Source organism: Pectinophora gossypiella, chromosome 17, assembly GCF_024362695.1.
Source record: "Pectinophora gossypiella chromosome 17, ilPecGoss1.1, whole genome shotgun sequence".
Lineage (NCBI taxonomy): Eukaryota > Metazoa > Arthropoda > Insecta > Lepidoptera > Gelechiidae > Pectinophora > Pectinophora gossypiella.
This window is the reverse complement of record NC_065420.1, coordinates 9,792,022-9,814,302: the sequence shown is the minus strand read 5'-3', so window position 1 is coordinate 9,814,302 and position 22,281 is coordinate 9,792,022. Positions and strand designations below refer to the sequence as shown.

Sequence of the window (22,281 nt, the reverse complement as noted above, 5' to 3'; positions counted from 1 at the left end):
TGTAGTTTTTACAGGGATGTTCGTAAAGAATTTATCAAAAACTTCAGCTACATCTTTATCTTGTTTAACTAACCCAGTGCTCGATTCTATATTATATTCTAATTCACGCGGTTTCGAAGCCTTTGTTTCGCTATTTATTACTTGCCAAACTGCCTTTATTTTATTATCCGCGGTCTTTATTTTACTACTAATATGCATCTGTTTGGCTGTATAACACACTTTTCGAAATATTTTAGAATAATTTTTGACGTAGCTTTTAAAACTATCAGTGTGTGTATACGTTTTTTCCTCATATAAAGAATAAAGAGTATTTCTACTTTTGCGAATGCCTACGGTAGCCCAGTCACTGAACTTGAATGATTGACTGTTGGTAACTACCTTTTGAGGAAAATTATTTTCAAATTCTTTATGGATAATAGTAAAGAAATCCCTGTAAAAATCGTCAGGATTGTCTGTATCAAAGTTTGGACAAGGTAAGTTACTTATAAGACTATTTCGATATTTCTCTATCCGAGTATCAGTGATGGGTCGTGTACGAAATTTAATTTTCTGAACATTTTTAAGTACTGGAAAACTGACCAGCTGCCCACTGTGATCTGACTTAAAACAGTTAAGGATACTGTTGTCTTGAAAGTCACAATTGCAAAAAACGTTATCTAAACATGAGGCAGTTGTTTCTGTAATTCTAGTTGGCTCCATAAATATATTAACAAGGTTAAAAGATGTAAACAAACTTAGAAATCTAGTTGTAATTGAATCTACTTCATATAAATCAACGTTAAAATCTCCACACACTATAATGGCTTTATTACTTTTAGATATGACCTTCAGTACATTTTCCATCACTGATTCAAAAACTGTGAAGTTAACACTGTATGGGGGTCTGTATACGGCTACAACAATATGTTTCTCTGTTTCTATACATGAAATCTCCATAGTGCCCTCTATCGAAAGTCCAGTAATATCTTTGCGTTCTTTATATTTTAAACTATTTCTGATAAAAATAAGGGAGCCACCACGTAATTTGATCTTTCGACAGAAAGCGCTAGCGAAATGATAATTTTTAAAACCGAATAACAATTCATAATCCTTCAACCAATGCTCTGTAATACATAAAATGTCAATAAAAAATGTCTCTAAAAATAATTCTACGTCTAATTCTTTGCCAGAGAAGCCTTGAATATTTTGGTGAACTAGTTTTAATATTCCAAGCTTCTCTTTTGTCTTATTGTCTAGTTTAAAGATGAAGTACCATTCGTGGTACATGGCTGACTACCGTCAATAAAAAGTTTTGTACTGTAAAAGACAGTACAGTCAATAAGTTTACTGCCTGGTCTGGCAGAAGTGTCTGTAATATAAAAAACTAGTACTGAACATATAATTTTTTTAAAGTACTTAGATAGATATATTCTATCTGTCGTTATTATACAATTTCGAATAAACTTATTCAAATCTAAATAAATAATATTACTATGATGACAGGTTCTGTTATAAAGGTGTTGGTTGAGAGAAAATATATAATTATTTTCCTCACTAGCTAATGTATTTGAGTATGGAAAAGAACAAATAATTAAGTTTCCACACTCAACAGTCATTAGTGACCTATGATACCTAGTCAATTGCTCTTTTGTGAGCCCTGTACTATTGCCTACTAAAAGAATAACGGTAGTGTTTGCATCATATTTACACTGGAATAATTTTGTGATGATTTGCGAATATGACGCGCCAGGCATGCACACATTAATAATGTCATGATCAAAAGAGTTTTTTAGAAGTAGTCCTAAACCTATGCCTATATCGTCCGAGAACACAACAGTCTTTTTCGCTAGACGTGGGACACAGTCTTTCTGGGGCGCGACGATGTTTGGCAATGCGGTCGCGACCTTTTCGGGCCCTTGCAGCGCCCCACCTGTCGGCGCAGCGGGCGCGGGCGCCGCGGGCGGTGGCACTGTCGCTGACGCCCCGCGCCTCGAGGCTCCGCGAGCTCCGACCCTCCGCGGCTCGGCTCCCGGCGGCACATCGCCGGCCGGCGCGACACTTGGCAGCGCGGCACACGGCGGCTCGTTGTTGGGCGGTGCGGTGTCGCACATCACTGCGGCCAGCGGCGCACCGGCGGGGAGCACGGCACTGCATTTCGCTGCTCTGCGTGACGCAGCCCTACGCGGCGTGGCCTTTGCCGACGCAGCACTAGGCGACGCGACACTGGGCGGCGCGGCTCTGCGTGTCGCAACCCTACGCGATGCGGCCCTGGCCGGCGCAGCACTAGGCGACGCGGCACTGGGCGGCGCGGCTCTGCGTGTCGCAGCCCTACGCGATGCAGCCCTGGCCGGCGCAGCAATAGGCGACGCGGCGATGGGCGGCGCGGCTCTGCGTGTTGTAACCCTGCGTGATTTGGCCCTGGCCGGCGCAGCACAAGGCGACGCAGCACTGGGCGGCGCGGCGTTGCGTCTCACAGCCCTACGGGGCGTGGTACCTCGCGGCGCGGTCTCGCGGCGCGTGGTACACGCGGCGCTGGTGGACGGTGAGGCTCCAGAATCTACGACCAGCCCCCCGCGCTGCAAATCCTCTCTAGACTCGCTGCTTGTTTTGGCGCGTAGTGTTTCCAGCTCCAGGTTTCGGTCGTGCACCAGAGACTCAAGCCGTTCCGTGTTAATTACCAGGGACTCTGTTGCCTTGATGTGTTCGACAATTTCCTTCTGTGCATTGTCATATAGTTGCTGTATTCGGGCTAATTGGCGTTGGAGCTCACAATTTTCTTGTCGTAATTTATATTTTTTTCATAACCTTCATCATCATCACTATATTTATCGCTCATTGAAGTGAGATCTATGGTCATGGACTCATTATTTTGGCAATTTTTTTCATGGACTAACTCATTGTATAATGCCAAAGTTTGTTGTGACTCATTGGTAGAATGTTGGTCCTCATGAGCTTTTATTGTATTATAGGCTACAGTAACCTGTTGCTCTAGTTCTCTGATACGATTTAGAGCAGCCTCATGGTTGTTTTGACATTCCTCCTGTGAGTTGATCACGGATTGTAAGTGGTCCCGTTGCTCCTGTAAGTCCTTATACCGACCATCTAACTCAGTGAGCTCGTTCTTTAAAAACAGTATTCTATTATTTATATTTATTACTTCTGCCTCACTCTCTTCATGTTCTTCTAGAAGCTTCTTGCATTCCTCTTGAGATGCCTGTAGTTCAAGAAGGGCTTGCTTCAGTTTTTGTTCTAATTCCTTTTTGCTGCAGGGAGCCATACTAGACAGAATCTGAAATAATAAAGGAAAGGCAGCAGTAACTATTCCAAGAAAAATAGAAAATACCTATAATAATTATTTTACTTAGTAAACAACAATAAGTACCTACATAACGGAATGCTATGTGTATGTCTGTATTATGTTATTTATGTCTAATTTGAGGAGTAAAAAGTAATGTTTTACACTGCTACAATAAACAATATATTGCTAACAATATAATGTTATTGCAAGTGTGCAAATAAGCAGAAAATATTGTGTGTTTCCGTTGCTTTTGTCGTCAACTTTGTTTTTACTTAACGTCAAAAACAAAGCGAGACTACAACGGTGCCGGGTGTGAGGTTGGACTTTAATCTCTGGTGTGATCTGTGTACTATTATGTTATAGCAATAATATTTATTGCTAGCTAATGTAATAATATAGAACAAAAGCAATACTCCCCAGGTACGCTTAAATCTTTAAAACTACGAAACGGATTTTGATGCGGTTTTTTAATAGATAGAGTGATTCAAGAGAAAGGTTTATATTATGTATAATACCATCCATTAAATAGTGGAGAAATACTGTTATTTTTGAGCTTTTTAATGTGATGTCGTAAATAATTTCATTTTTTCCTCAGCATTGCACCTGAACGAAGCCGGGGCGGGTCGCTAGTAATCATATAATCGAATAGCGTTATAAATAGCGATTGATTAGAATTCAGTGATAAAGTTAATGTCGTTATGGTAACTAGTGGTATAATTAAAAGTAGGGTCTTTACTCGTATCTTTTTATTAGTATAATTATATACCTAGGTAATCTAGTAAAGCCGTGGTAGGCCAGTTGGAAGAACGCTTGACTTTCATTTATAGGTCGCAGGTTCACATCCCAGCACGAGCCTAAATTAATGATTTTCGAATTCATGTTTGGAACAGAAATAATGATCGCGTGCTCAGCGGTGAAGGAAAACATCGTGGGAAAACTTAAAATGCCGAAAAATGCGTTTCGGAGGTATGATGACCTAACCTTTTTTCTTTTCGTAAGTTGGAAGGTCAGACAGGCAGTAGCTTCTGTACAAAAACCTGACCTATCAAATCTTCAGGTAAGGTAAGCGGCCCCCGTGAAAGCGAAATAACGCTTGGGAGATGATGATAGGTCTTAGATGAAGAGGTATATTATGCATTTAAAAAAAGATAAAAGCAGTGTTTGTCGTATCAAATTATCATGAATCCCTATCAAGTGCACCTATTTTCTTATTCCACCTTTAGCAAGGGATTAGTCAGAGCTAAGAAGTTGTTTTGCATAAAATAGGTACAGATTAAAATTAACTTTAACAGTTTGAATTCACCTTTGGATCATAGATAATTATTTTGATATTGATACATAAGATACTACATTTAAGGGGCAATGTATACGTTTTTACAATAAGATTCCCATTGACATTCAGAATTTGCCTTTCAACTGTTTTAAGACAGTAGTTAAACAAAAACTTTACAAAAAAGGTTATTATAAAGTTAGTGATTATTTAGAAGATATGAATGCATGGGATTAACTGTCTGAGAACTGATATTAGGCAGCTAAATTATTCAATTGTATACCAATATTTTATGTTTACTTTTATTTTTTTAAAAGAACGTCTAGGGCCCTGTGCCGAGGTTTTTCTTGCAGCTTCTTTTCCCCGGCTATATAGGTTGTGAGAAGTTGCAGTAGTTTTAGGCGGATGAGACGTTCGTTATGTAAAAATTGACGACTCAAAGTGAAACTATGTTACCTACTGAATAAAGATATTTTTGAATTTGAATATAATATCACGTGGTTTCCAGGATTTGTGTCCGGTTTATGGCAATAGGCTCTCTGTTACATGGGACATGAATATAGCTGATGAGGAGTCGTGGCCAGATCGTAGAATTGATCATTTCATGATGTGTTCGACCATTTCTTGAAATGGTCATATTTCCAATGGTCATATATCCAGCCAACTTAAGTTGACCATATCTTTGAAACGTCAACGTTTAATGATATTTCAATCAACATTTGGCCATATCCTTAATGTAGTGGTGTCTATGCCATGTGGTGTAATAAAATACGAATAGTCGATTCATTTCTTAAGTTAAAAATTATTTACGTAATCGATACGGAAAATTGTCCAATTACATTGATTCATCGATTATAATATCAATCAAGTTTTAAATATAATCGACACCAGCGCCAGTACCAGTGGATAATATTACTAATTTTATGATACGATTGTTAACGTTTGGCCATATCATAAAGTAATCATGTATTTAGTTGCTCATATCGTTTAATGTTTTGTGTTCATTGATCTGGCCAAACTACATCACGATGTGGCCAACGAATGATATTCTATTTCATGAAATATGACCATTTCGTGAAATGATCGAGCACATCATGAAAAGATCAATTCTAAGATTTGGCCACGACATATATATATATACCCTTTCCATTCGCAATTAGATAAGTATAATGATTTGATTGTGCGTGTGCACGCAAACTATACTCATGGCTGAAATTTGAATCTGCCGCCTCGACTTATGCGAGCCGCGGCATTCCACGCTATTGGTCGAAACCAATATGGCGTCACTCTGTTCGCGCCGACCACGGGGTTCACCACGGATAATTTGTTTGCTGTGAATTTATTGTGAAGAAACTGTTTAATCTATCGGAAATTGTGTTATTAATGTTGGACAATACCTAATTCAACTCAGCTGAGTGTTAAGTTGGTGAATACAACAAGGAACTGTCGGCGGTATAGGTATCTCGGTCCCGTGGTTTGGAGCCCGGCGCAGCAGCAGTCAGGTTGGTGGCCTTCTTATTTCATGCTGTGATTATGTATAGATTTGTGTTGCACTGACCACCTTACCAGCCATGGATTTAGTCTCTAGCTCTGGTTATCGAAGGAATTAACGAACATATTTTGGTCCTTTGTCGCTCGGATGGTAGGTCACGTGACATTCGGTCGGTCGGTTTTATTTATCGGTATTTACCTATTAAAAACAGTTTTCTTAGTGGTTTTTCGGTTAAAATACTAATATTTCGGGTTTATTTTAGCTTATTTTGGTTGTACTTATAGGTACATATACGTATTTTCGGCGTATTTCGGATTTTTCGGTTTCGGTCACTGACCTCTGCTCGGTTCGGTTCTAAACAGTTTTCTCGGTGTTATTTCGGTTAAAATAACAATACTTCGGGTTTATTTTATCTTATTTCGGTTGTACTTATAGGTGCAGATTTGTATTTTCGGTGTATTTCGGTTTTTTCGGTTTCGGTCACTGACCTCTGCTCGGTTTCGGTTCTAAACAATTTTCTCGGTGTTATTTCGGTTAAAATAACAATATTTCGGATTTATTTTATCTTATTTCGGGTGTACTTATAGGTACAGATTTGTATTTTCGGCGTATTTCGGTTTTTTTCGGTTGTGTCGCGCCACTTTCTATTTTTGTGTAGGTACCTATTTCGTTGTTGAATAAAATAGGTAATTCAACATGGCGAAAAAGTTTGAAGTAAAATTCAAAATAGAATGCGATTGGTTTTTAAATACAATTGATATGATTGATTCATCGGAGTTTAGCTCAAGTGTAAAATTAGCGCGGTTACGTAAGTTAACTTCTCATTTTGATAACTTAACGGAGGCCTATGAATGTTTATTGGAGGTTGTAACCGATTCGGAAGTAGTTGCAAAGTACGACGAACAATATAAATGCGCAACTTTACAATATGACAAGTTGGAAGCCAAGGCTACGGAGCATCCACACTCACAGGGTACTTACATACCTACCACTAGTGCGCCGTTTGCTCGCCTACCGCAAATTAATTTGCAAACGTTTGATGGTGACTTATTTACATGGTGCAGTTTTATAAGTTTGTATAATTCGCTAGTGTCGTCTCGTACAGACATTTCAAAAACCGAGAAGTTTCATTACCTGTTCTCTCATTTGCAAAAGGAACCAAGGTCAATGTTACAACACTTGCCTATGGTGGATTCATCTCTTGATACGGCTTTGGAGCTTCTGAAAGCACGGTATGACAACAAACGCTTGCTCGCGGACACGCATATATCGCGTATTTTGAATATTCCGGTATTGAAAAAGGTTAATACGTTGCGTACGAGTATTTTGAACCCGTTACTGGAGTCGACTCGGGCTTTGAAAGGATTAGGTCTACCTGTGGACAGCTGGTGTTATATGCTTGTGCATATCAGTTTGTCTAAATTGCCTATTGACATTAGGACTCGGTTCGAACAAAAGTACGGCGGATTAAGGTGTGATTTACCAACATTTGAAAATTTAACGACATTTTTACAAAATGAGTTGCTTGAAACAACGACTACAGGTTGCATTAATTCTGAGGTTCCCAAAACAAAAAATATTAATTCGGTTTCGGTAGCTCCGTACAGCACGGACGCTAAACATAGGTGCGCGTTTTGCTCAATCGCGGGTCATGATATTGACATTTGTTATAAATTTAAAAACGGGTCTTCTGGTGAGCGTAGAATGTGGATACGCAATAATGGGCTTTGCTTCAAATGCTTCGGCCAACACTCGGCGTCTTCTTGTAACCGTCATGTTCCTTGCGGTCGGTGTGGTAACCTCGGTCACCATACATTAATATGTACGTTAGATATGCAGCCTAGTGCTCGGACGGCAAAAGGTGCACACGTTCAAAATAATAATTCATATAATAAAAACTTTAATCAGAGCACCCGTAACGAGCGTATGGTGCATACTGTGATGTCTGGCCACCCCGGTCAGGCGCACGACGTGAGGCCGGGCGGTTTCGCTTGTTGTTCGGGCGCGGATAGCGCGGCAGTTGTCGGTCACGCGCTGCCGTCGGGTTATTCTGTTCAATCGGAATAGCAATTAGCGCAGAGTAATGTTTCTTCTATGCCTACTTTACAAGATAATGTTATTTTACCTACAGTTATTGTTAATGTTTTATCGGGTAATGGGGAGCTTGTTAAGGCAAGGGCATTATTAGATTTCGGTTCACAGGTTTCGGTTGTTCGTAGCGATTTTGTTAATTCACTCGGTTTGAAAAAACATTACTCTGTGACTCCTTTGTTGGGTGTAGGTGGCACTCACGCTTCGAATAGTAATTATATTGTTACTATTAATTTTCGGTCGGAAAGAAATAATATTTTTTTATCGGTTAATGCGGTTGTTTTGAAAACTCCTACCACTTATGTGGCTAGTCGGCTCGGTATTTCGGATAATTTACGTATTTCGGATGATGGTTTCGGACATTTATCGAAGGTCGATATTATTTTCGGTTGTGATATTCTCGGTGAAATTGTAGAAGGGAATAAGGTCACTTTACGGCCGGGTGGACCTTATGCCATTGATACAATATTTGATTTTGCTATTTTCGGGCCATTACGGGGCAATTATAATAATAATAATGTTGTTTGTCGGAATCGGAATATTGATGTTTTTTCGGGTGTCTCATTGGTGGACGCGGTTGAGCGGTTCTGGAAGTCGGAGGAGCCGCCCAATGTTAAAATTAGGGATCCTTGCGATGTTGATTGTGAGCGGTTATTTTCGGGTTCGGTTATTCGGTGTTCGGATGGTAAATATATGGTTCGGTTGCCATTGATACCTAATCACGCGGAGTTGGGTGATTCCACGCAGTTTGCTATTCGGCGGTTTATGGCTTTGGAAAGGCGAATGCGGGTTCAGCCTAAGTTCAAAGAAAAATATGTTCAATTTATTCGGGAATATATTCATTTAAAACATATGCAACTTTCGGAGTTTGATATTAATTCGGAACAGGAACATTACTTTTTAGCGCACCATGGTGTTTTTAAAACGTCTGGTGATACGGATAAGATTCGGGTTGTTTTCGACGGTAGTGTTAAGACAACTACTGGGGTTAGTCTTAACGACTGTTTGTATTCGGGAGAAAGGTTACAAAACGATATAACTAAAATTATTTTAAATTTCCGTTTACCTCGGGTGGTGTTTACCACTGATGTAAAGATGATGTTTCGGATGACCTGGATCCATCCCCAGGATCGTAGGTATCAATTGATTTTATGGCGGGAAAGTCCAGCTGATCCCATTCAGATTTTTGAACTTACTACAAATACTTACGGTCTTAAGTCGAGTCCTTTTGTAGCGATACGTTGCTTGCACCAGTTGGCTGCTGATGAGCAGGAACGTTTTCCCAGGGCTGCGAAGTTACTGATAAATAATTCTTATGTTGATGATCTTAATGGAGGCGCAGACACGGTTGAGGAAGCACAGGAAATTAGAGACGAGTTGATACAGCTGATGAAGACGGCAGGTTATGAGCTGCGAAAGTGGTCGTCGAATGAACCTCGGCTCCTCGCTGATTTTCCTGAGGATTTCTGCGAGACACCTCGTTGTTTTGAGGATAAAGACACTTTCGGTTTTATTAAGGTCTTAGGAATTCAGTGGAACCCTTCATCGGATGCGTTTACGTACAGGGTAAATAATTTACCTTCGGAACAGTCGCCAGTTACTCGGCGCAGTATACTTTCTTCCTTGGCTAGACTTTTTGATCCGTTGGGATGGATATGTCCGGTGGTTTTTCGAGCCAAACTGTTATTACAAGAGCTGCTCAGTGACGGAGCTAAGAATGTGGAGTGGGACGCTCCAGCCCCTGAACACTTGGTTAAGAAGTGGAATGATCTTGTTTCGGATCTACCGAATTTACAGAGAATTTCAATTCCACGGTGCTTGAAGTCTGTTAATGACGTCAGTTATTCTTTGCACGGTTTTTGCGATGGGTCGTCGTTGGGATACGCGGCTGCAGTTTACTTACGGTCGGAGAATATTCACGGAGAAGTTTCGGTTCGGTTAGTGATAGCTAAGTCTCGGGTTGCCCCCCTAAAAAGCAAAATGACTATACCACAGTTAGAACTCAGTGGCGCAGTACTTCTTGTTTCTCTCCTACATCACGTTTTCTCTGCGTTGAGTGAGCTTTCTATTGAATTTTCGGAAGTTATTGGTTGGTGTGATAGTACCATCGTGTTGGCGTGGTTAAAGACACCCCCACACAAATTAGAAGTTTTTCAAGGCAACAGAGTTTCTCAGATTAAAAATGCCAACTTACCAATTCAGTGGAGACATGTTTCAAGTGGGTTGAACTGTGCAGATATTGGATCTAGGGGAGCCTCCGCGGCTCAACTTGTGGAGCACCCTCTATGGTGGGGTTCGGAGTGGCTTTGTCAACCACGTGAGCTTTGGCCTAGTGATAGGACTGAAGTTCCTATGGATTTACCTGGACTACGTGCGAAACACGTTACTAATATCGTTGTCGGTAATGAAACTTTAGATTTGTTATTCGGTCGGTATAGCTCGTTCGACAAGTTAGTTAATGTCACGGCATATGTTTTTCGGTTTATTAAAAATTGTCGGCAAAGGTGTCGTCGTAATTTCGGTAAAAATATTTCGGTTTCGGAACGTCGTAGTGCGTTAAATTATTTAATTCGGTCGGTTCAGGATTCAGATTTTAATGAACATATCTCGGCATTAAGGTTAGGGAAACCTATACGAGATTCTTTAAGGAAATTAAACTTGTTTTTGGATAGTGACGGAGTGATTCGTGTTGGAGGGCGTATTCGACATTCGGGTTTACCCTATTCAGCTCGTCATCCTATTTTACTTTCAAGTAAACATAGATTTACGTTACTTTTGGTGGAATATTACCACAAAACTTATTGTCACGTCGGTTCCAATGCGTTATCGGCCATTTTATCTCGGACTTACTGGATACTTTCTGTTCGTCGGTTGACACGGACTGTCACGTTTCGGTGCGTGCAATGCTTTAAGGCTAAGCCTCGTTTAGACCAGCCTTTTATGGCGGACTTGCCTCCTGATCGTGTTAGGTGTTCTCGTGCATTTGAAGGTGTCGGTACTGATTTTGCCGGACCGTTTATGATAAAAAGCAGTTCTTTACGAAATGCTCGGTTATTAAAATGCTATCTCTGTATTTTTGTTTGCCTGAGCACTAAGGCAGTGCATTTAGAGGTGGTCTCGGAGTTGTCGGTTGAGGCATTTGTTGCGGCTTTTACTCGGTTTACATCGCGGAGAGGAATACCGTCTTTGATGCGATCCGATTGTGGAACAAACTACGTCGGGACAAATAAATATCTAAAAGATCTTTATGTATATTTAAAGGGTCATCATGCGGATTTAGAACGTGAGTTAGTAAAAAGTAATATTACTTGGCTTTTTAACCCACCAAGTAGTCCAAATATGGGTGGACTATTTGAAGCGGCAGTTAAGTCTGCAAAGACTCACATGAATAGAGTTCTAGGTGAGAGACGGCTTACTTTTGAAGAGTTAACCACATTTTTTACCAAGGTGGAAGCGGTTTTGAATTCTCGCCCGCTTTGCCCTTTGAGTGCGGATCCTTCGGATTTGGAAGTATTAACACCCGGACATTTTATTATCGGTCAACCTCTGGTAGCATTGCCTGAACGTCCGTTCGAGGAAGTAAATATTTGTCGGTTGTCACGGTTTCACCAAGTTCAAAAACTTACTCAGCATTTTTGGTCTAGGTGGCGTGATGAATACTTACATACGTTACAACAACGTACAAAATGGACTTCGCATTCTGAAGCTCCTAAGGTCGGTGATTTAGTTTTGATTAAGGAGGACAACTATCCTCCTCTAAAGTGGAAACACGCTCGTATTTTGCGTCTTTTACCTGGTTCGGATTCGGTTACGCGCGTAGCAGAAGTTAGGACAGGGAACGGAATTCTGCTTCGGTCCGTGTCGAAGCTTTGTAGGTTACCATAGGTTTGGTTGGTTGATAACCAAGGCAGGCCTTGGTTCGGGGGGGAGGATTATGTGCACGCAAACTATACTCATGGCTGAAATTTGAATCTGCCGCCTCGACTTATGCGAGCCGCGGCATTCCACGCTATTGGTCGAAACCAATATGGCGTCACTCTGTTCGCGCCGACCACGGGGTTCACCACGGATAATTTGTTTGCTGTGAATTTATTGTGAAGAAACTGTTTAATCTATCGGAAATTGTGTTATTAATGTTGGACAATACCTAATTCAACTCAGCTGAGTGTTAAGTTGGTGAATACAACAAGGAACTGTCGGCGGTATAGGTATCTCGGTCCCGTGGTTTGGAGCCCGGCGCAGCAGCAGTCAGGTTGGTGGCCTTCTTATTTCATGCTGTGATTATGTATAGATTTGTGTTGCACTGACCACCTTACCAGCCATGGATTTAGTCTCTAGCTCTGGTTATCGAAGGAATTAACGAACATATTTTGGTCCTTTGTCGCTCGGATGGTAGGTCACGTGACATTCGGTCGGTCGGTTTTATTTATCGGTATTTACCTATTAAAAACAGTTTTCTTAGTGGTTTTTCGGTTAAAATACTAATATTTCGGGTTTATTTTAGCTTATTTTGGTTGTACTTATAGGTACATATACGTATTTTCGGCGTATTTCGGATTTTTCGGTTTCGGTCACTGACCTCTGCTCGGTTCGGTTCTAAACAGTTTTCTCGGTGTTATTTCGGTTAAAATAACAATACTTCGGGTTTATTTTATCTTATTTCGGTTGTACTTATAGGTGCAGATTTGTATTTTCGGTGTATTTCGGTTTTTTCGGTTTCGGTCACTGACCTCTGCTCGGTTTCGGTTCTAAACAATTTTCTCGGTGTTATTTCGGTTAAAATAACAATATTTCGGATTTATTTTATCTTATTTCGGGTGTACTTATAGGTACAGATTTGTATTTTCGGCGTATTTCGGTTTTTTTCGGTTGTGTCGCGCCACTTTCTATTTTTGTGTAGGTACCTATTTCGTTGTTGAATAAAATAGGTAATTCAACATGGCGAAAAAGTTTGAAGTAAAATTCAAAATAGAATGCGATTGGTTTTTAAATACAATTGATATGATTGATTCATCGGAGTTTAGCTCAAGTGTAAAATTAGCGCGGTTACGTAAGTTAACTTCTCATTTTGATAACTTAACGGAGGCCTATGAATGTTTATTGGAGGTTGTAACCGATTCGGAAGTAGTTGCAAAGTACGACGAACAATATAAATGCGCAACTTTACAATATGACAAGTTGGAAGCCAAGGCTACGGAGCATCCACACTCACAGGGTACTTACATACCTACCACTAGTGCGCCGTTTGCTCGCCTACCGCAAATTAATTTGCAAACGTTTGATGGTGACTTATTTACATGGTGCAGTTTTATAAGTTTGTATAATTCGCTAGTGTCGTCTCGTACAGACATTTCAAAAACCGAGAAGTTTCATTACCTGTTCTCTCATTTGCAAAAGGAACCAAGGTCAATGTTACAACACTTGCCTATGGTGGATTCATCTCTTGATACGGCTTTGGAGCTTCTGAAAGCACGGTATGACAACAAACGCTTGCTCGCGGACACGCATATATCGCGTATTTTGAATATTCCGGTATTGAAAAAGGTTAATACGTTGCGTACGAGTATTTTGAACCCGTTACTGGAGTCGACTCGGGCTTTGAAAGGATTAGGTCTACCTGTGGACAGCTGGTGTTATATGCTTGTGCATATCAGTTTGTCTAAATTGCCTATTGACATTAGGACTCGGTTCGAACAAAAGTACGGCGGATTAAGGTGTGATTTACCAACATTTGAAAATTTAACGACATTTTTACAAAATGAGTGTAGTTTGCTTGAAACAACGACTACAGGTTGCATTAATTCTGAGGTTCCCAAAACAAAAAATATTAATTCGGTTTCGGTAGCTCCGTACAGCACGGACGCTAAACATAGGTGCGCGTTTTGCTCAATCGCGGGTCATGATATTGACATTTGTTATAAATTTAAAAACGGGTCTTCTGGTGAGCGTAGAATGTGGATACGCAATAATGGGCTTTGCTTCAAATGCTTCGGCCAACACTCGGCGTCTTCTTGTAACCGTCATGTTCCTTGCGGTCGGTGTGGTAACCTCGGTCACCATACATTAATATGTACGTTAGATATGCAGCCTAGTGCTCGGACGGCAAAAGGTGCACACGTTCAAAATAATAATTCATATAATAAAAACTTTAATCAGAGCACCCGTAACGAGCGTATGGTGCATACTGTGATGTCTGGCCACCCCGGTCAGGCGCACGACGTGAGGCCGGGCGGTTTCGCTTGTTGTTCGGGCGCGGATAGCGCGGCAGTTGTCGGTCACGCGCTGCCGTCGGGTTATTCTGTTCAATCGGAATAGCAATTAGCGCAGAGTAATGTTTCTTCTATGCCTACTTTACAAGATAATGTTATTTTACCTACAGTTATTGTTAATGTTTTATCGGGTAATGGGGAGCTTGTTAAGGCAAGGGCATTATTAGATTTCGGTTCACAGGTTTCGGTTGTTCGTAGCGATTTTGTTAATTCACTCGGTTTGAAAAAACATTACTCTGTGACTCCTTTGTTGGGTGTAGGTGGCACTCACGCTTCGAATAGTAATTATATTGTTACTATTAATTTTCGGTCGGAAAGAAATAATATTTTTTTATCGGTTAATGCGGTTGTTTTGAAAACTCCTACCACTTATGTGGCTAGTCGGCTCGGTATTTCGGATAATTTACGTATTTCGGATGATGGTTTCGGACATTTATCGAAGGTCGATATTATTTTCGGTTGTGATATTCTCGGTGAAATTGTAGAAGGGAATAAGGTCACTTTACGGCCGGGTGGACCTTATGCCATTGATACAATATTTGATTTTGCTATTTTCGGGCCATTACGGGGCAATTATAATAATAATAATGTTGTTTGTCGGAATCGGAATATTGATGTTTTTTCGGGTGTCTCATTGGTGGACGCGGTTGAGCGGTTCTGGAAGTCGGAGGAGCCGCCCAATGTTAAAATTAGGGATCCTTGCGATGTTGATTGTGAGCGGTTATTTTCGGGTTCGGTTATTCGGTGTTCGGATGGTAAATATATGGTTCGGTTGCCATTGATACCTAATCACGCGGAGTTGGGTGATTCCACGCAGTTTGCTATTCGGCGGTTTATGGCTTTGGAAAGGCGAATGCGGGTTCAGCCTAAGTTCAAAGAAAAATATGTTCAATTTATTCGGGAATATATTCATTTAAAACATATGCAACTTTCGGAGTTTGATATTAATTCGGAACAGGAACATTACTTTTTAGCGCACCATGGTGTTTTTAAAACGTCTGGTGATACGGATAAGATTCGGGTTGTTTTCGACGGTAGTGTTAAGACAACTACTGGGGTTAGTCTTAACGACTGTTTGTATTCGGGAGAAAGGTTACAAAACGATATAACTAAAATTATTTTAAATTTCCGTTTACCTCGGGTGGTGTTTACCACTGATGTAAAGATGATGTTTCGGATGACCTGGATCCATCCCCAGGATCGTAGGTATCAATTGATTTTATGGCGGGAAAGTCCAGCTGATCCCATTCAGATTTTTGAACTTACTACAAATACTTACGGTCTTAAGTCGAGTCCTTTTGTAGCGATACGTTGCTTGCACCAGTTGGCTGCTGATGAGCAGGAACGTTTTCCCAGGGCTGCGAAGTTACTGATAAATAATTCTTATGTTGATGATCTTAATGGAGGCGCAGACACGGTTGAGGAAGCACAGGAAATTAGAGACGAGTTGATACAGCTGATGAAGACGGCAGGTTATGAGCTGCGAAAGTGGTCGTCGAATGAACCTCGGCTCCTCGCTGATTTTCCTGAGGATTTCTGCGAGACACCTCGTTGTTTTGAGGATAAAGACACTTTCGGTTTTATTAAGGTCTTAGGAATTCAGTGGAACCCTTCATCGGATGCGTTTACGTACAGGGTAAATAATTTACCTTCGGAACAGTCGCCAGTTACTCGGCGCAGTATACTTTCTTCCTTGGCTAGACTTTTTGATCCGTTGGGATGGATATGTCCGGTGGTTTTTCGAGCCAAACTGTTATTACAAGAGCTGCTCAGTGACGGAGCTAAGAATGTGGAGTGGGACGCTCCAGCCCCTGAACACTTGGTTAAGAAGTGGAATGATCTTGTTTCGGATCTACCGAATTTACAGAGAATTTCAATTCCACGGTGCTTGAAGTCTGTTAATGACGTCAGTTATTCTTTGCACGGTTTTTGCGATGGGTCGTCGTTGGGATACGCGGCTGCAGTTTACTTACGGTCGGAGAATATTCACGGAGAAGTTTCGGTTCGGTTAGTGATAGCTAAGTCTCGGGTTGCCCCCCTAAAAAGCAAAATGACTATACCACAGTTAGAACTCAGTGGCGCAGTACTTCTTGTTTCTCTCCTACATCACGTTTTCTCTGCGTTGAGTGAGCTTTCTATTGAATTTTCGGAAGTTATTGGTTGGTGTGATAGTACCATCGTGTTGGCGTGGTTAAAGACACCCCCACACAAATTAGAAGTTTTTCAAGGCAACAGAGTTTCTCAGATTAAAAATGCCAACTTACCAATTCAGTGGAGACATGTTTCAAGTGGGTTGAACTGTGCAGATATTGGATCTAGGGGAGCCTCCGCGGCTCAACTTGTGGAGCACCCTCTATGGTGGGGTTCGGAGTGGCTTTGTCAACCACGTGAGCTTTGGCCTAGTGATAGGACTGAAGTTCCTATGGATTTACCTGGACTACGTGCGAAACACGTTACTAATATCGTTGTCGGTAATGAAACTTTAGATTTGTTATTCGGTCGGTATAGCTCGTTCGACAAGTTAGTTAATGTCACGGCATATGTTTTTCGGTTTATTAAAAATTGTCGGCAAAGGTGTCGTCGTAATTTCGGTAAAAATATTTCGGTTTCGGAACGTCGTAGTGCGTTAAATTATTTAATTCGGTCGGTTCAGGATTCAGATTTTAATGAACATATCTCGGCATTAAGGTTAGGGAAACCTATACGAGATTCTTTAAGGAAATTAAACTTGTTTTTGGATAGTGACGGAGTGATTCGTGTTGGAGGGCGTATTCGACATTCGGGTTTACCCTATTCAGCTCGTCATCCTATTTTACTTTCAAGTAAACATAGATTTACGTTACTTTTGGTGGAATATTACCACAAAACTTATTGTCACGTCGGTTCCAATGCGTTATCGGCCATTTTATCTCGGACTTACTGGATACTTTCTGTTCGTCGGTTGACACGGACTGTCACGTTTCGGTGCGTGCAATGCTTTAAGGCTAAGCCTCGTTTAGACCAGCCTTTTATGGCGGACTTGCCTCCTGATCGTGTTAGGTGTTCTCGTGCATTTGAAGGTGTCGGTACTGATTTTGCCGGACCGTTTATGATAAAAAGCAGTTCTTTACGAAATGCTCGGTTATTAAAATGCTATCTCTGTATTTTTGTTTGCCTGAGCACTAAGGCAGTGCATTTAGAGGTGGTCTCGGAGTTGTCGGTTGAGGCATTTGTTGCGGCTTTTACTCGGTTTACATCGCGGAGAGGAATACCGTCTTTGATGCGATCCGATTGTGGAACAAACTACGTCGGGACAAATAAATATCTAAAAGATCTTTATGTATATTTAAAGGGTCATCATGCGGATTTAGAACGTGAGTTAGTAAAAAGTAATATTACTTGGCTTTTTAACCCACCAAGTAGTCCAAATATGGGTGGACTATTTGAAGCGGCAGTTAAGTCTGCAAAGACTCACATGAATAGAGTTCTAGGTGAGAGACGGCTTACTTTTGAAGAGTTAACCACATTTTTTACCAAGGTGGAAGCGGTTTTGAATTCTCGCCCGCTTTGCCCTTTGAGTGCGGATCCTTCGGATTTGGAAGTATTAACACCCGGACATTTTATTATCGGTCAACCTCTGGTAGCATTGCCTGAACGTCCGTTCGAGGAAGTAAATATTTGTCGGTTGTCACGGTTTCACCAAGTTCAAAAACTTACTCAGCATTTTTGGTCTAGGTGGCGTGATGAATACTTACATACGTTACAACAACGTACAAAATGGACTTCGCATTCTGAAGCTCCTAAGGTCGGTGATTTAGTTTTGATTAAGGAGGACAACTATCCTCCTCTAAAGTGGAAACACGCTCGTATTTTGCGTCTTTTACCTGGTTCGGATTCGGTTACGCGCGTAGCAGAAGTTAGGACAGGGAACGGAATTCTGCTTCGGTCCGTGTCGAAGCTTTGTAGGTTACCATAGGTTTGGTTGGTTGATAACCAAGGCAGGCCTTGGTTCGGGGGGGAGGATTATGTGCACGCAAACTATACTCATGGCTGAAATTTGAATCTGCCGCCTCGACTTATGCGAGCCGCGGCATTCCACGCTATTGGTCGAAACCAATATGGCGTCACTCTGTTCGCGCCGACCACGGGGTTCACCACGGATAATTTGTTTGCTGTGAATTTATTGTGAAGAAACTGTTTAATCTATCGGAAATTGTGTTATTAATGTTGGACAATACCTAATTCAACTCAGCTGAGTGTTAAGTTGGTGAATACAACAAGGAACTGTCGGCGGTATAGGTATCTCGGTCCCGTGGTTTGGAGCCCGGCGCAGCCGCAGTCAGGTTGGTGGCCTTCTTATTTCATGCTGTGATTATGTATAGATTTGTGTTGCACTGACCACCTTACCAGCCATGGATTTAGTCTCTAGCTCTGGTTATCGAAGGAATTAACGAACAGTGCGGCATTCATATTGTATTGAAATGTAGTTTGCTGTATGAACACAATACTCATTTATATTCCCTCTAAGGACTAATTGAGTTTAAGCATCGGTATACCTACGTATGTGATCTGTTACTGTCTATTGTTAGACAGAAAAGAATCGATTGGCCTAATCTCGACTAGTACATCTCTATGCTAATGAACGTCACAGCACTGGCTTCCGTATTTTGACAGATCTAATTCGGACCACGCGTTGAAGCTAATAAAATAAAATTGTAAAATGTTATCTTTGTTGAAATATAAACACATTGTACTGAATTAGTCATTCTGTCTAATAATGCATAACCTATAAAGAAGATAGAAGTAGAAAGATTTTGATGAGAGTGTGGTATCAGGATTTTAGTAAGTGAAATTTCGTGATCTTTGCCTATCTCAGCGGAGAACAGCCGAGTAACGACCCCCGTGGTCCAGTGGTTGACCGTTGGGCTCACGATCCGGAAGCCCCGGGTTCGAATCCCGGTGGAGACATGTCACAAAAATCACTTAGTGATCCCTAGTTTGGTCAGGACATTACAGGCTGATCACTTGATTGTCCGAAAGTAAGATGATCCGTGCTTCCGAAGGCACGTTAAGCCGTTGGTCCCAGTCAGTACTTACTGATGTAAATATGTAGTCGTTACATGAGTCATGTCAGGGGCCTTTGGCGGCTCAATAAGAACCCTGACACCAGGGTTGATGAGGTTAGTAATTCGCCTCATCACACGATAGAAGAAGAAGATTACTGTGGGTTATAAGGTCGATGGCCGAGCTCATCAACCCTGGTGTCCTACCACTGTATTCGACTTTGTGAGTATGAATTTATATATGGATAATTTATATTGCATTATTTTCGGGATTTGTGTCATGTTACAATAGCCTCGCCCCCTTTTACCCACACGATAAGAAGAAGACAGCCGAGTTCAGAGCAAGCCTTCTTTAATCAAAGGAGACAGCGCACAGTTACCATCGCGTTACGCTGCTCTGCGGCGGGATGATGAGGTTCACAGAGTTCTTATCAAATATGATCTGTGGTGACACAGAACAAACAGACCTCTGTCTCTGAATCTCACGATTACACCAAAACAGTGATGTGCCTGCTGTAAAACTTTTCAATAGCAAGGACATTCATTAGCTGCTTTGTTTTTAAATTGTTATTTCCAGCACTCAAACACTCTGATCCTGCTTAAAAAATTAGGCAATAAAGTTCTTTTTTTAACAACATAACATAACAAATACTTTATTGCACAAACAGGAAAAAAAACAAAATACAAAACAAAAGAGAAATAGAATAAGTACAATAGGCGGCTTTATTGCTAAGTAGCACTCTTTTTTTATATAATTCTTACGTCTTTTTACTGGCACATCACTGCACCCAAATAAACATGCAAGCAAAATAGCAAATTGTTGAATGCCCGAAGTCTCATAAAGTGTCGAGGTGGAGTTGAATGGTCCTTTAATAACGTGTGTGTCATTCATGAGACTAATTAGGTTCCAAATTTAACTTTTGACAGATTATACATCAGGGGGCACTTCATTATCTTCATTATCCAAAGTATAACCTACTTCATCAACTTCTCATCAAAACAATCGAATTGTTCAATCGAAAGATTTCGTAAGGATTATCAGAAAAATGATAGTTACGAATACTCTACGAGTAAGTAATATACATTTTACAATGGGTGTTTTTAGGTTTTTAATAATTCAAATTTTAAATTTAATCAAACTTGTTGAAGATAAATACTTTGATAAATACTAGGAGTAAGTATGTTATTATTAAAATACTTAGTGATAATTTTGTTGACGCGGCGTAGAAATTGACACAGGAATTGTGTTCTTTCTAACGTTATGTATCATTGTATTGGACGATTGATTGATTAGGACTTCCTATCAAAAGTGGCTGCAAGTTGTCTTCTAATGGCTCTGTCTAAACCATTAGAAATTGCGGGCGTGAATTTACTTTGTGCTCATTCAGCGTGTCGAAGTACTCTTCAAATTTCTCAATAACCGAACATGAAATCATATTTATCGCTTTTCAAGTCGTTTGGTACGTCCTTCGATTCCCGTTTTATAGATTCGAGGATATGGTATATTTGCCACAGTAGTCAGTGTTGTGAATGCCAGTAATATCGCGAAACGTGAGGCTGTCTTTGTACGGAAGTTTGAATACCAAGACATGTTTAGAAGCGATGATTTATTACATGAAGATGTCAACCGTTCAATAAGTTCGCATTGTTGGTGGATTAGAGTCAGTACATATAGGTGATTCGCGCGTTTTGGCAACGCTTGCTTTACGAATGAAAAAACGTAAGAATTATGTATATATATATCTATTTATATCTATACTATATACACATACGCTTCTGTAGGTTCTGTACGGCAAACACGGCGCGCGCGGCCCGAATTATACCGAGTGTTTCGACCAATAGACGCAGCGAATGCTATTTAAGTAGATAGACATCATACGGCTATTGGTCAAAGCTTTCGATATAATTTGCGCATCGCGCGGCGCGGTTGCCGTGCTGTGAAGGCTGGAACGGTAAAGGAGACGCTACGAATAACGTTATCATTGACCAATAGATGACGCAGTGTATGCTGTTTACATATTTTATGATGTACCTACAATACAATACAAAACAAAACGTTTTAATACACATGAACACAACATAAAAAAAAAACAATAAGTACCTACCTACCTACGTCATGTTTAGGTGCGCTTTGTGAGAATTTGAGAAGGACCATTCTGTTGTGAATTGCCATGCGAGCTTTCTTGTAGAATAGAAGTACGCTGGTTTAATTGAAGAATGAGCACTGATTGCTGACGCTAATCGAATTCCGTGCAAAGTGTGTGTAGGTAAGCTACCAACGCACGCCTAACGTCTAGTGTGAACTAGCTCTTAAAGAGTGAGGGTAGAGCTGCGAACGGGTCGCGTGTGTGTGAAATATATCAGGTGCCAATAAAGGCAGTAAACAAGTAATAATATGATTTGTCAGTCATGAGCTCTTAGTTTTGTTGACACATGTATCCGGTATTTTACTTATTAATAATTAATATTTACTTCTGACTTTATCAATTGCCTCTTCAGTATTATGTTTGCCACATGAAAATTACTACAATAAAAAAGAAAAACACTGGCTGCAAGTTGTCTTTTGATTAGTTGTGTTTCTGCCGACCTCATTAGGGAATTTTGTGAGTGAATTTATGTAGTACGTATTTTGTAATTTTGATCTAAAACAAACCCAAAACACGAACGTGCACTGTAAGATACCTTCCATTTTCAGCTCGTGCTGAATTCTAATTTTAAACTTGCTATTTTCTCACGAAGTTTTCTGGAGAAAAGATTGTGTATAGAATAGACGTACGAGATCTGAGATATTGATTTCTAGTGGGGGAAAAATTCCGAGATCGTATCTGGAGATGGGTTAC

The 22,281-nt window shown here is 40.7% G+C and overlaps 2 protein-coding genes across 3 annotated transcripts in view; both read left to right on the top strand.

Moving 5' to 3' along the window:
• LOC126374664 (GPI ethanolamine phosphate transferase 3) overlaps positions 1-22,281 on the top strand; it is a 387,485-nt gene that overhangs the window by 67,415 nt on the left and 297,789 nt on the right. The gene's annotated exons all lie outside the window — the stretch shown is intronic.
• Positions 6,308-15,068, top strand: LOC126374682 (uncharacterized). Its single transcript, XM_050021398.1, has 2 exons — positions 6,308-6,474; positions 12,657-15,068. The coding sequence occupies exon 2, from the start codon at positions 13,069-13,071 to the stop codon at positions 14,443-14,445; it is 1,377 nt and encodes a 458-aa protein (XP_049877355.1). The 5' UTR covers positions 6,308-6,474; positions 12,657-13,068; the 3' UTR covers positions 14,446-15,068.

Coding starts and splice junctions, on each gene's coding strand:
- LOC126374682 (XM_050021398.1), top strand. CDS start 13,069: ATGGCGAAAAAGTTTGAAGTAAAATTCAAAATAGAATGCGATTGGTTT.